Source organism: Equus caballus, chromosome 4 (genome assembly GCF_041296265.1).
Source record: "Equus caballus isolate H_3958 breed thoroughbred chromosome 4, TB-T2T, whole genome shotgun sequence".
Taxonomy (NCBI): domain Eukaryota; kingdom Metazoa; phylum Chordata; class Mammalia; order Perissodactyla; family Equidae; genus Equus; species Equus caballus.
The window spans coordinates 11,653,358-11,669,098 of record NC_091687.1 but is presented as its reverse complement, the minus strand read 5'-3'; the positions used below and the strand labels follow the sequence as shown (position 1 = coordinate 11,669,098).

Genomic DNA, 15,741 nt, shown 5'->3' with positions numbered 1-15,741 from the left:
TTGTTTAAGGCCTTGTTGAGTAGCAACATTTTTAATATAAACTTAATTGCTAAAACCTTAAAACATGGATTTTGCAGAAATGTACTCATTAAACAAAGACTAATTTGAAAAAGAAAAAATTCAATTTCCTAGTGGTAAATACAAAAAATTTAGTAGTAAAGTAACTATATTTGAGCCTAATTGGATCTCATCTTGTTAAAAAAGAAAGAAAGAGAGAAAGAGAAAAAGAAAAGAAAGGAAAAGAAAAGAAAAATCATCCTAGTGTTAAAAATCCCTTTAAAATGAATTTTTTTCTTGCCCTTTTTGTTTGGACTGGTAATTTAGGCCACTATGATTCTTCATTTCAAAATATAGCCAGATATCTCGATTAAAAAAAATACAGTCAGAGTGCCAATTCAGACCCTGTCTTAGTATCTGTAAGTAGGAAAATGGCATACTTTTAGGTACTAAACACAGGGGATCTTAAGTTGGTTATAGACTTAGCAACATTGTTCTAAACAAAGTTGAACTTTCCTAGCTTTGTACAAAATAAATTGTTGCATATAGCATTCACCCATCCCAATGATTACAGATTACCTTGCACACGGTAGCAAACTGTTGGTTATTTCCTGCTCCAACTACAAGATATCCATCCTTGGTTTTAAAAGCCTAAAATAAATAAATACATACATAAATATATAATTTTATACACTGAGAATACCTCAAAGGCTGTGGATTTAATTTCTAGAATTTCTATACAGAAAGCTTGCTCTAAAGCTATGTTATTAATTAAATCAATATCAACTAATTAGTATGTTTTTCTCTTTTATTTGCATACTTGATTGCATTTGGGATTTTCAAAGCATTTTCTGGCTCTTCCACTAACTGTTATAACATGGAGGTGGGGGTGACGTAGAAAAATAAAGAAAATACTAGAGTTTCATTATAACTCATAACATGAAATTCTATTTTCATTATAGTATGGATTAATGTTGGATTTTCCCCAAGTTTTGTGTTTTGTTTCCATGTTTCCTTGTAAGGCAAAGAGCAAGAGGTTACATTATTTTCTACAAAGTGTAAGAATAGATGGAAGGAAGGAGGAAAAGAAGGAAGGAAGGAAGAAAGGGAGGGACGGAAGGAGGGAGGAAGGAGAGGGAGATACAAGGGGGGCAGGAGGAAGGAAGGAAGGAAAGAAGGAAGGAGAGGGAGAGATGAAGGGAGGGCGGGAGGATGAGTGACTGACGGAGCTACATTTCATCTTTAAAGATCTCAGAGGTAAACTTTGGGGCAATTTTCACTTTTTAGTATGTGAAAATTGACACATCTGGGTCTCTGGACCCCATGGGTCTTTATGTACCTGAAAATGTCTGCTCCTTTTAGGAGACACATTCATTTGGGCAGCTACAGACACATAAGTAATTGATACTCCCACCTCCCACAGTCCTAGACCCTCTGGAGAACTTTTTAGCACTTCCTTCTCCACATTTGATCACACTGCTGGTCGGAGGAACCAAACTTCACTTTCCTGAAGTAAATGAATTCCTTTAGTTTCCTTCCTTTCTATGTAAGAATTGCTCTATATCTGCACCTACTTTTTCTTCACTTACTCCTGCATCTGGGAAAGATGGCTTCTGTCTTCCTTGGCAGGGCTTACTCCCATACTGCTCTTGGTCTACTTTCACACATATCCTTCAACCCTGCTCAATCAGCTTTAATCTCTTCCTTTCTATGGATCTTTTTCTTCTGCCTATGTATAGGATCATGCCTACACTAAAAATATTAACAGCAATCCTGACACCCCTTTCAAGCTATCTTGACATGTTCTTCCTTCTCCCCATCTCTAAATGATTTGAGTGCCACCTGCCTATATTTCTTCACCAACCACCACATTTCAGTGCCCTCTGTCATTAGGATTCTTATCCTTTCACTACACTGAAACTATTCTGTCTGGACCCCTCTGTATTATTTGGTAACCATCCCATCCTTCAGGAACCTCTCAGCTTCTAGGCTTTGTCTGAGTTCATCTCCAATCTTGCCGCCCTATTTTCCACATGCCCCTTTTGAAAGATTATCTTCTCCCCAGCCTTCAGCATTCCTTACTTAGTATTTAGTCTTTTACTTCACTTGCTTCTCATGGTAGCCACTAGCCGCAGGTGGCTATTAAATTTTAATAAAATAAAATCAAATTAGCCATTCACAAAAGCCTACACATTGGTATTCCATTTATATGAAATGTTCAAAATAGGCAAATCCATGGAGACAGAAAGATTAGTAGCTGCCTAGGGCTGAGGAAGTTGGGGAAATTTGGGGAGTGACTACTAACGAGTACTGGCTTTCTTGTTGGGGTGATGAAAATGTTCTAAAACCAATTGTGGTAATGGCTGCACAACTCTGTGAGTACACTGAAAACCATTGAATTGTACACTTTAAATGGGTGAATTATATGGCATGTGAGTTATATCTTAATAAAGCTTTTACTAAGAAAAATTAAATTAACAGTTCAATTCCACAGACACACTAGCTACATGTCAAGCATTTGATAGCCACACATGGCTAGCGGCTGCAGTATTAGCACAAACAGAGAAGATTTCATTCGTCACAGAAAGTTCTGTTGCACAGTGCTGGTAGACTGGAGAGGGCAGATTGTATTTTTCCCTTTATTCTTCCTACGAGGCCTAACATGATATATGAAGAATGTTAGACAATTAATAAATGGGTATAAAATGTTAATGAATCTCAGGTGATTACTTCCACTTAATAAAATTGTGGCTAAAATGGATCTCAAGGAAAAAATTATAACAGGGTTTTATTCCATTTACATTTTTGCTTGATTTGGTAATAAATTCTATTAAGAAGATATCACGTGAACTATTTTAAACATTTATTTTCCCTTGTCCACAGGACAAAAGCAAAGTTAGTGTTGTACATAATGCATTAGTGTTTCTCAAACTACAGAAAGAGAATCTGCAACAAAGCTGTGAATGAGGGACGTAGGATTTTGAGCAGAGATGCCTCAACAAACCATCGATGACTACGAAGGTACGCAGGTTGTTTGCTTGCTTTTTTGCAGAGAAAAGGTGAGTAAGGGAGTGGATAAGTAATGTGAAGTAACAATGTGTATTGTGAAGTATAACATAAAGTAAGGTTTTCCAAATTTTGGATCAGTGACATGTTCAACAAGTTTCCATTTTTGGTGGTGCTCATTTCCTTTTAATTAATGAAGAAATGGCTTTCTTCCTTAAGCCTGAACCGTACCATGAAATACATCTTTACAGATATACAATTTTTTTAATTTTAAGCAGAGATAACTAGTTAACAATCATATGAAAGTGAAGACTGAATAGCAGCTGAGTCACCAGAATACAATTAGACTAAAGATCACCAAATAGATTTGTAAGGATGAAGGTAAGATTCCGAGTTCTTTAAAATACTTACTTGTTCCCTGTTATTGTTGCTACAGTGCTTATTTAACAAATATGTTTTATATAAGAACTTTTTTTAAAAAACACTATTGTGCTGAAGACTAAATGTTTACATCCCCCCAAAATGTATATTTTGACATCCTAACCCCAATGTGATGGTATTAGGACCAAGACCACAGCCATCTATGAACCAGGAAGTAGGTTCTGGCCAGACACTGAATCTGCCAACACCTTGATCTTGGAGGTCTCAGCGTTGAGAACTGTGAGAAAGAAATGTTAGCTGTTTAAGCCGCTCAGTCTATGGTATTCTGTCATAGCAGACTGAACGGATATGAAATTGGTACTGAGAAGTGAGATGCTACTGTAATAAATACCTAAAAATGTGTAAGCAGTTTGAGAACTGGGTAATGGGTAGAGGCTGAAAGAGGTCTGAGGTACATGCTAGAAAAAGTCTACATTGCTGTTAATGGACTGCTAAGGAAAATTCTGTTGAGAGCTCAGAAAGAAAAGAGCTGTAGAGAAAGGCTCAACTTTCTCAGAGAATACCTAAATAATCCTAAACAGAATGTTGGCAGAAAAAACGGATGGTAAAGGCCATTTTGATGAGGTCTCAGATAGAAATAAGAAACATGTTATCGGAAACTGGAGGAAAGGCAATCCTTGTTACAAAGTGGCAAAGAACTCGGCTGAATCATATTCATGTGCTAGTGTTTGGTGGAAGGTAGAGCTTGCAAGTGTTGAAACTGGATATTTAGCTGAAGCTATTTCTAAGCAAAATGTTGAAGGTGCGACTTGGCCCCTTTTGACTGCTTATAGTACAACGTGAAAAAAAGAGGAATGACTTAAACACAGAATTGTTAAGCAAAAAGGAAGCAGAAATTAAAGATTTGGAAAATTCTGAGCATATCCATATTGTAAAAAATGAGAAAGCATGGCCAGAAGAAAACACTAAGGGTGTGGCCAAGTGACTGTTTGATAAGAAGATGTCCTTCAAAAGGCAAAGGGATAAATAAACTGTGATATATCCAGACAATGGACTATTACTCAGTGCTAAAAAGAAATGAGCTATCAAGCCATGAAAAGACATGGAGGAACCCTAAAGGCATATTACGAAGTGAAAGAAGCCAATATGAAAAGGCTACATACTGCATGATTACAACCATATAGAAATTCTGGAAAAGGTAAAACTATGGAGACAGTAAAAAGATCAGTGGTTGACAGGGCTTAGGGGAGGGAGGGTTATAAGGCAGAGCACAGAGGAATTTTAGGGCAGTAAAAATACTCTGTATGATACTATAATGGTGGATAAATGGCATTACACATTTGTCTAAACACGTTGAATGGACAACACCAAGCATGAAACCTAATGTAAACTACGGACTTTGGATAATTATAATGTGTCAACATAGTTATATCAATTGTAACAAATGTAACACTCTGGTGGGGGATGTTGATAATAGGGGAGGCTGTGCATGTGTAGGGGGAGGAGGTATGTGGAAAATCTCTGTACCTTCTGTTCAATTTTTTTGTGAACCTAAAACTGCTCTAAAAAATAATTTTTTAAAATAAAAGGAACAGCAGGAAGCATCCTTGCAGTGATGATAATGTTCTGTATCTTGACTACACCAATGTGAATATCCTGGTTGTGACCATTGTACTACAGTTTTGCAAGATGTTATCAATGGAGTAAACTGGGTAAAGGGTGTACAGGCTCTATCTCTATTATTTCTTAAAATACATGTGAGTCTACAATTATCTCAAAAAAATTTTTAAAGTTTAATGTAAAAAAGATGATGATACATTAGACTAGGGCCCTGACAAGAGAGATGGAAGAAAACAGTTTCAAGAAATATTTAGCTGGTAAAATCTACCAGAGTTGGTAACGACTTGAAAATGATGGTTGAGATTTGAAGGCTGAGGGAGAGGAAGTCATCATGGATAATGTTTAGGTTTCTGAGGAGCTTCTGTGATACTCCAGTGGAAATTCCAAATGAGTGCAGCTTCGAGACCATATGAAAGTCTAAACTGTAGATAAAACTTGGGAGTCATTTGCTTGTAACATGTAACTGAAGCCATCACATAGGTGAAGTCATCTAGGAAGAGAGTTCAGACTGTAGAGCAGGGGAAAAGAAGGAGCCAAGGGATGAGTCTGAAGGCCACCTCCCTCTGAAGTCCAGGCAGAAGAGGAGTTAGCCAGAGACTAAGAGGAGGACTGAAGAATGCCCACATGGTGGTCCCTCTAATACTACCTCAGTAAACACTGCTCTTGGCTCATGATGTGGACAGAATGCAGTTTGAAGTGGATCAGGACTGAGTAACAGTTGGAGAGCTTGAGAGAGTATATGCAAACATCTGTTGGAGAAGTTTGGCTGTGAAGGAGAGGAATAAGCAAAGGACTGAGAACACAGGAGGAGCAGGAACGCAGATGCAGCTCCCCACGTTGGTGTGATGGTGGGAAGCTGAGGAAATTCCCACTGGATGCTTCTATTTTCTTGTGAAATAAGGGGTGAGGTCATCAACTGAGAGTAGAGTTGGGCAATATGAGACTAGAAGACTGAAAAGAGTGGAGAAGGTCTGATGTATCATTGAAGAGAGTGGCACAGCAGAGTGACCAGATAAACATAACTGTAACGCTGAAGTGGGGAGAGCCCAGTTGAAGGATATTCTCCATCAACTCTCAGTTACAGCCATAGAATAAATGGATTCACCAGGCTTTTGTCAAATGGCTATGACAAAAAGATACAGGTGTAGGAAAATTAAAAAACTAGCCAGAATGTTATCGAGAGATGAGCCATGGACCATCTGGATACGGAAGAAGGTGGTGCAGATAGGAGGAGGTTACGGACAGGGCAAAGGGAGAGGTGTCAGAGGATAAGGGATCCTGATGAAGTCAAAGAACAGCCACAAGGGAAACAGATAAACCTCAAGGGCGGAAGAACAGCAGACTATGAATGGTCAGAAAGCAAAATACTTCATTCAGTGATTATTGAAGTGAAGCAGTTTCAGTGTGAGGTAAGAGCCACAGTGTAAGCTGCATAACATACTTGCTGATAAGAGGTAGGGACTCAATGAATAAATCTAATTATTATTAAATAATTACTAATATACATAAATGGAGCTCCCTAGGGCCTTCTAAGCCCTTAGATCCTGACTCCTGGGCCCTCATCTATTCTGTAAACCACTCGTCTCTCTCTCCTCTTCCATTCCCATGGTTGCCTCATTCTCCATGCCAGGCAAGATAAGTGACAATATGCCACGCATGGATACCACTAGCAGGCTTTCCATTACAGGGAGAACTGAAATCACAAGCACTGAATCTGGCTGCAAACATTCATAGCTGGGATGTTTCTCTTATAAGGAATTCAAGCCTCAGGAGGAAATAAATTACTTCTGCATGAAATGATGGGGGAGAGGGCAGCAGGGGCAACTGTCTTTGGTTTTAAAAGGACAGGGCAAAAACCAATACTTTCCTCATAGGAGACCAGGTTTTACTATTTCTGGGGAAAGAAATGCTTCTTACTGTGAGGTGTGCTTATTCAAGGATGACAAGTTTCACTGATGGGGAGATCATGCAGAAATCACACGGTTTTCTTTGCATTCTAGTCATGATAAACCTCGTCTCTTGGAGAGGAAGGTATTTCTCAGTCTGAGAAAATATTGATGGGTCAAGTGATTAGATGTCCCATGGAAAGTGCACTCAACTTATGAGCAAATTGGGACACATGTAAAAACGAGAGAGCATGGGGCTTCAGAGTTTAGTTCCTCTGGTTAGAGCAGTTTCAGATGTTAAATGTGACCACAGCTGACAGACTGGGGGGTGGAGATGTAAGATACAAGAGTAGAGGATATCGAGAAGATGTGAAGGCAGAGAAATAAGAGGGTCGTTCTGGAATTCCCATTGTTCTTGGAAGTTTCTATTGCTTCCCAGATACTCTGCTTTCTGAGCTTCCAGCCATGCTAACCTGGCTTGAAAATGTCCTAATTATTGAGATAAAACCAAAGAAGGACTTCTAGAAGTTCTGCATCAACTTTATATATCAGATGATCAAATAAAAAAGAGGAAAAAAGTAAAACTGGAACTTCCTGTGTCACCCTCTTAAGCTACCATATTGATGCGTCATTATTTTCTCTGGTCTAAATAAAGTCCACACAACTGGTAGTGCGTCTACTTCAAAAACAAGAGCACAGACTTGAAGCTCTCCTAGAGCTACTTTATTTTTAACAAGATTTTCTTCCACAAAAGGTAACCATTGCTAAATGACTTAATCGTCCACTGGAAAAAGACATTCCATGAAGTTTAACTCACGGCCATGAGAATGTTTTCTGGAATGTCAAGCAGTTATGACTTTGAGTCCGTGCTAGTACAGCATGACAAATATAGAGCACTATTTCCTATCACTAACAGTTCAGTTCACCTTATGGTGCTGGAGCTGGCTGAACCAGATGGCAATAAGGCACAGACTGCTTACAACTCAAGAACAGTGTCATCCATGGGATAGAACTGTGCAACAGTGGTAAAGGAGCCCAGTTGTCTCTAATTGCATCCACTACTTATTTGGCTTTATCTGTACAGTTTTCATAGGTCAAAAGCCATTTTTGAGGACCCATTTCTAAATATGATCCCTTGCTTTGAATTCTAGAATAGGCTTGAAAGCAATATTATGTACTGATTTCCTGCACCCCAGAGCCAAGCTAATATGGATTTATTGATTCCATAGGAAGTTTGAATGTTCAAAGACATACTTAAGGTTCTTCAAATAACTTAATTTCATTTCAAATCAAACATATCTAGGATTTTCAATCACTCAGTTTCTGATACTGGTATGGAGGCAATGGCAAGGAAGGAAATGGAAACTATCTTAAATTTTTTATATTCTTTGCAAATTGTCAATGGATGTTATTTTCTTATAAAATAAGTCCTTTGTGAGGAAGGCCTGCTGTTATTTAAGAAAGCAATCATCACGTATCTTGGACACAAAGAAAAATAGCACTTGGAGTTATTTTTCCTGCAAAGTATGTGACAGAAACTGGTTTTGCTGATCTTGAATTGACTGTATTATAAAGAATCTTAAGCCAGATTATTTGGAATATCCTGCCCAAAACACTTACCACTTAATGGAAGGTAAGCAAAAAGTTCTGGTCAAGAGTCCATACTGATTTTTCAGGAGCACTTCAAGGTGAAACTTTCTTGACTACATTATCATTTTTAAGTGTTCTTCATTTTATCTCAAACATGCTACAACAATCACAGTTGCATCTTAGTTACGTACCATACATGAAAACATCATTCTGACAAAGGGCCTACATTTATTTCAGACTAGTTAAAAGCATTCATAGACCAGAACTTTATTCAAGCTGTCACAACAACATTTTACCTTCAAGCAAAGAATCAGCTAGAAAAGGATATTAACTGTAGTTACAATAAAAATTTTCCAAAGTGGATTACAGAGTGGATCACCAGTAAAGTTTTCCAAATACATCTTAATTCTATCATATCTCAAGATTTATCAGTGACAAAATATACACGGTAAGACTGGGATTAGGGGAAGCCCTGACACATTAGACCTGCCCACCAGGCCTCATAAGGCATTGGGATACAGGCCCAGCTCACAGCAGAATATGGAAGGTTTGAATAAACATGGTTCAGGAAAGCAGTCAGCACGATAAAGTCTAAGAGTAAGGGAAGGGAACAGGGTGCGAACTTTTGATAACATAATTCTCCTAAGTCCTGTAGTAGGCAGTTGGCCCCTGAGATGTACAGGTAGAGGCTGCAAAGTCACAGTTGTAGGAATGAGGCTCGGAGACTTGCCTCCAAATTCCCACATGAGGACCAGTGAAAGCAAGGCAAAGGGTGGAGGGACAGGAACGAGGCAGTTAACTAAATAAGATGCTCAGAGAATATAGGCAAAGGCAGAAGCCCAAGCGTTTCAACAAAGGCATATGAAACAATGCAAGTGACCTCTGATGAGCATGGGAGTCTGGCTCCAGATAAGAACAACTGAGAGCCCAACATGTTATAGCCTACCGCAGTTATACTTAGCATCTAGGACAATATCTGGCATAACAGGAGCTTAATACATTTTGTTAAATCAAGGCCAATGTATTAGGGCTGGATCACAGCAAACTAGGCAATTCAGGAAATCTCAGACACTATACAAAAGGCTTGGTGGCAAAACTGGGAAGCATGAAGTAGAAGAGGTGAGGAGTGTCAAGGACCCAAAGATGAGGACCCACTGAGAATGACAAACACACTGAGAATCAATTACCACAAAAAAACTTCCTTCCTTGCAGATGATCACCTAAGTTTAAGGGTGAAGATAAGCTTAAGGGGAGATGAAGAATATAATTCCATTAGGAGTTCCAGATATGCCCTGTAGTTGAAACAATGAGGGACTCAGTCTCTCTAATTAAGTACTTCTCATTCTTCTTACTAAAGTCAAAATTTAGCCCATTCACAAGACAGCCCTCCCATTTTCGGAAGCCATTTTGTTATCTGAAAGATCTCTTCCTTTATCTCCCTAATACTCAGAGCCAAGAGTCTCTTAACCTGTCATCACAGTGTTTGGAGGCAAGGGAAGTTGTTATACTTTAGGATGGTGAGGAGAAATCTCCTAGCATCTCGCCATAGTACAAGACCATTAAGGATCCATTCATACTGCTACCACCTCCAACCACCTCCAACCATCATCTTCACCCCAATCCAGTACCCACGGCAGATGTTACTATGTAACTGTGGTACTCTGTCTTGAAGCATACAGGATCAGCTTTAGTATTCTTTCCAGCAAACACTCCAGATAGCTACTACAAAGTAATCGGACATGAACTAGAAATAAAATTTATTTTCTATCCAAATATAAAATGGTTTCCTGTATAGAGGCTTGGAATCTAAAGTATACAGATTCTTTAAATATCTGTGGGCTTGGCCCAAAGACATAGGAAGTACTGATGTCTACTCAGCTTACTCAGTGGAGAACAAGCACTTATGGGAAAGCCCTGCTAGCTGGCAGGAGCAGGTAAAATGTAGTCCTTATGGGATAACCAAGTATCTAAAACAAGTCAACTCCAGGGTCAGAAAAAGCTCAGGAGAAGGCTCCATCTTAAATATTTATAGACATTTCTTATTGAGGAAAGTGAGGAGAAAGGTGGTAGGCTGCAAGCAGCTGGAGGACCTTGATGAGACTGCCATATCCCAGGGTCTGGACTGGTTCTTTAAAGGACTCATTCCTTCTCCTGGGTGACCAAGGACCCAGGAGCCTAACTCAGGCCATCTAACATGCATGTGAGATTAAGGTAGATACCAGAATGAGGAATTGCTAGTATATATTGAGATAGAATTATATTAGAAGCCAGAATCCTTGAAGACTAAAAGATCAATGAATTCTCTCCTTGGAAAACTAATAATCAGAAGGCAAAATTATCAGAGTTGACTATGGACTAATTATTTCTCGTCTCAAGTCTTCATGAATCTGGATACTGAGGCAAGTCTGAATCTGTCACTGGAAGGGTCAGTAGACCCTTGTGTATATGGTTATAAGAAGCAGGGAAAAATGGACCTAGGCTTGTTCAACAGACAGAGTCATGATGAATAGCTAGGGGATTGAGGTCTCAAAATGTACCTCAACAATTTCCATTTCACAAAATACTCACAAGAAAACACAAGATGCAATCTGAATATTATTCTGTACATTCCTGTTTCAATCAGTGGTGACCCAAAAGAGTTGAACTCACATGGGCACGTACACCATGACTGAGGTCACGGGAGTGTTATGCAAGATTCTTTTGCTTCAAAATTTAGACCAACTAGGAAGTTGTCTCTTCCAAAGTAACTTAACATCAGAGTCATTATAATCATTCTTCCAAAACAACCTGAAAAGAATTTGCAATAAGTCCTTCCAGGAGGTCAGAAGGTGGAGAAAGGAATAATTCTTTTCTGGCCTCCATAACCACTTAAGAGAAGATATTTGGTATTTTTATCCCCCCCCCCCCCCCCGACAACATTAACAGGTCTTATTAGCTAAAAGGTCAAGGGTAGAGGGAGATTCTGTTTTATTTTAGAGTTTATTTATCTGTTTGAATAATTGTTATATTTTAGTTCCTCTAGGATTTATGCTCTTTAAATAAAGGTGGGAACTATTTAAGAATTTTTATGGATAATAACAGAATGTGCTGGAAATAATTTATCATTGCCTGTCTCCTCAAACACAATTCTTCATCTCGATTATGTTAAATATGTTTAATTTCTACTCCACCCCAAACCTCCCCGAAGAAGCAGCTCTATACAGCATGTGACTGACCATTCTTCATCCCTGGTTGACTAGAAGAGTGTGGATACTACTCTCAAGCCAGCCAATAGATTCACTGGGCAGGAATCAATTACATTAGCTTGAGAGTTCAAAAGTCATGATGTGGAGGTGGGACTGATGGCCATATTAGGCTTAAGTAAGTAAGAAAGCCTCAGAAAGACTAAAACGGAGATAAAAGACCAGACTACACAAAGGAAACAGATTCAGACTAAGCAACTGTCACATGCCTCATAGCATCCTGATTCTCATGAAACTGAACCACACTTGTTTCTGCAAAATCTTCTGTAGCCTTACAATAACCTCCCCCTTATCTACTCCCATCCTTATTTATCAGTTTGAATGCATTTCTGTTTGTTAGAACCAAAAAAGACTTAATCATAGATTTCCTAAACTGTGCCATATCATGCAAATTCAGGGGCAATATATGACTGGAGCTCTCTCACATAGTGGAGTTTTGGTGAAGCAGTGAACAACAACGCTGGGTCTATATCTCATGGGCTCATTGTCTATTTGCCTAGCACATGGCCTGACATATAGAAGGACCTTATATTTATTTTAAAATGGATTTTTACTAGAGATTTTAAACTCTAGCACTTCCGAAACAAGTTCTACAAAACAATGTTCCGTAAAGTGTTACTAACAATCTTCCCTCTCTCTTTCTCTCTCAGCACCACACACACACATGCACACACACGCACATACACACACACACACAAACACACTCACACACACAAACCTTTTCTTTACTCAAATAAGTTTGAGAAATGCTAGTTCAACAGCTTTTTTTAACTCTTGTTTTTTTCAATTTATTTATTTATTTATTTTCGGATGTACATCATAATATATTTCGAATTCGGTGTAGATTATGTCATGTTCACCACCCGAAAACTAATTGTAGTCTACCCCCTCACACGTGAGCCTAATCACTCCTTTTCCCCCCACTCCTTCCCCTATAGTAACCACCAATCTGACCTGAAATGCTATGCGTTTGTTTGTTGTTGTTTTAATCTTCTACTTATGAGTGAGATCATATGGTATTTGACTTTCTCTACCTCTACTTTTCAAAACTCTTAATGTGCTAGTGAATTTATGAATCTCCAAAAGAGTCCTAGAATTTTTTAAAAGGAATTTCACAAATTAGTTTGATCATGAAACCCCTTTTTGAAAGCCTATCAATTAATTCTTCTCCCAGAAGAGTGTTCCATAGAACAGTTCAAAAAGGGTGAGATAACCTGTCAGACCTATACAGGAGCAAGTACGCCTCTGACAGCCAGAAGAATCTATAGAGTATGATCTTTCATTTTCTCCAGTGTTAGTTCCACAAATTAGCTGATTTCTTTAAAGTTTGATTTAATATTATTCTCTAAAGGATAAATTATGTTTGCAATTTTTTTTTTAAGATTTCATTTTTTTTTTTCCTTTTTCTCCCCAAAGCCCCCCGGTACATAGTTGTATATTCCAAGTTGTGGGTCCTTCTAGTTGTGGCATGTGGGACGCTGCCTCAGCGTGGTTGGATGAGCAGTGCCATGTCCGCGCCCAGGATTCGAACTGACGAAACACTGGGCCGCCTGCAGCGGAGTGTGAGAACTTAACCACTCGGCCAAGGGGCCAGCCCCAATTATGTTTGCAATTTTATGCAAATCCCTAAATAAAGGCTTTGGCTAAATGCCAAAAGAAAAATGTTGTGACTTATTTTACCTTAATTCATATTTTCCATCCAATAAGCTTAATTTTAAAAAAAAAAGATAGATAATTATTTATCTAAGGTGTTTCTTTTAAATGACCATGAAATCTTGTTAATCAAGTGTTCTGAACAGAGAATGATATTTTCAAATACCAAATAGTTTAAATTCTTTAGGAACCTCTCTCCATGTGTTGCTAAATTAAAATTCAGTTTTAAGTGTCTAACAATATATAATAAATTATTCTACTTCTCAGGTGGTAGTCCCTCCTGCTTCCATTTCCCTATCATTCATTCCTTCCTTCCCTCCCTGCTGGTAATATGGCTTCCATCCCAGCACTGCACCCAAACTATTCTCAAATGACATCTTCATCACAATATTTTTTCTTCATAGTCCTCACCTTTCTTGATCTCCCTGCTCTGATAACCAGCCCCTCCTGTTTTACCCTGGGAGAAACCACACAATCTTACTTCCTTCAATTCCAATTCCTTATTCTCCATGGGATTTCCTGAGCTTTTTCTCCTCAGCTGACCCCTCTTTCTTCTCCTTATCCTTTGGCTCTATAACCTCATTCAACTCCCATAGCTTCAACTGTGATTTCTATAGGAATTATCTTTGTAACACTGACCCACTTCCAAGCTCTTGTACTAAATTCTTCAAAGTCAGTAATCAAAACAGAACTAATTAACTACCCTCTAAAACAGGACCGGAACAAGTTGGGAAACTGCACCCAGGGGACACCCACACAAAGCTGGGACACATAAAGGGATATTCTACCAGTGAAACTGTAAATGAGAAAGACCCACTCACAAGAAAAGGTGGGGGGGAAAAAAAGACTCTTCTGAATAATCCTAATCGTGGCATTTCCTTAAAGAGGTTCAAATTTATCTGTAGAGTATGGATAGCAAAGGCCAAAAAATTAACAAAAAACTAGTCCCTGATTTCTACTGCCTTAGGGTGCTATGCAAGAAGTAAATACAAATCCTATTTAGAAGGACACTCTGAACCTAAATTGCAGGAGATTTGCACTGAGATAGCCCAAGGGTCTTTGAGCCCACAATCCAACGTTATACAATATACAAGGAAATAAACTACCATGAGCAGGAGTTGGCAGAAACAACAAAAAGCAGAATCAGAATCATAAGATCTTCAAATAATGGTGTTTCCAGACATAGAATATAAAATAAGCATGGCTAAAATGTTTTTTAAAATGAGGGATCCGTTCAAAGAGAAGAGAAAAATATGTTACTCTCAAAAAAAAGATACATTTTTAAAATAAAAGATACTGTTTTTAAAAATAAAAAGGCAATTGAAATTTAAGACTCAATGGACAGGTTACAGAGTTTATTAGTACGCTGAAAGGAGAATTGTAGACTAGAATAGAGATTTTTTAAAATTAGCTAGAATTTAGCAGAAAAAAGAAGAAATCAAAAATATAAAAGTGACATTAAGAGACAAGGAGGTTCAAATTAAAATATCCAATTGGAGTTATAGATAAAGAGAGGAAAAAGAATGGAGGAAATGCAATATATAAAAAGATGATACTTGAGAAATATTCAAAACTGATAAACTCTGTAATCTCAATGAATCCCAAGTAGGACAAATAAAAAGAAATGCACAACTAGATAAACCATAGTAAAACTGAAGAGTATCAAAGACAAAGTAAAGATGTTAAAATCAGCCAAATAGGAAGGACAGATTACCTGTAAGGAATCTCATTATGACTGGCAGTAGAAACCTCAATAATAATTATAGAAGTCAGATGATAATGCTGAGATATAATAGCTGTCAACATAGAACTTTATACTTAACTAAAATATTCTTAAAGAATGATCCTGAAATAAAGTCATTTTAAGACTAACAAAATCTGAGAGAGTTTATCACCACCAGTTCCTCACCAAAGCAATTTCAACTAAAGAACATACTTTAGAAAGAAAGAAATTGAATCTGGAAGAACTGAAATACAAAAGAGAATGCTGAGAAAAATGAAATATTATATATATGTGTGTATATATATATATATGAGTGAATCTAAGAAAAGACTGATGTGTAAAATAATGATGATGATGATGATGATGATGATGATGATGACTAATAAGGCAGAAATGGGGATGAATCACTAAGATCTCCCTTCAAGAGAGATTCTGATGTGGGGTGACACCAGCAAGATGGCAGAACAGGAAGCCCCAGACCTTCCTTCCCCCCAGAGAGGCACTGATTCAGTAAGAATGCATAGACCAATTCCCTTTGTGAGAAATCCAGAAAACAGTTAAGAGGCTCCTGCACCACAGGTGAGTGTGAAACCAGCTACATAGAAGCCAATAGAAAAACTTGTGGCATCCATTTGCCATAACT

The 15,741-nt window shown here is 38.1% G+C and overlaps 1 protein-coding gene across 24 annotated transcripts in view; it reads right to left on the bottom strand.

Annotated features, from left to right (window-relative positions):
• SUGCT (succinyl-CoA:glutarate-CoA transferase) overlaps positions 1–15,741 on the bottom strand; it is a 749,025-nt gene that overhangs the window by 470,820 nt on the left and 262,464 nt on the right. For 18 of the 24 annotated variants that reach the window (XR_011437729.1, XR_011437726.1, XR_011437728.1 and 15 more), the window contains one exon: positions 577–648. The exons of the other annotated variants lie outside the window; for them this stretch is intronic. Coding sequence is in view for 14 of the 18 variants with exons in the window: in XM_070264346.1 (XP_070120447.1) it covers positions 577–648 (72 nt within the window). In the remaining 4 variants the exon portion in view is untranslated. The remainder of the gene's footprint in view (positions 1–576; positions 649–15,741) is intronic. 24 annotated transcript variants of the gene reach the window in all.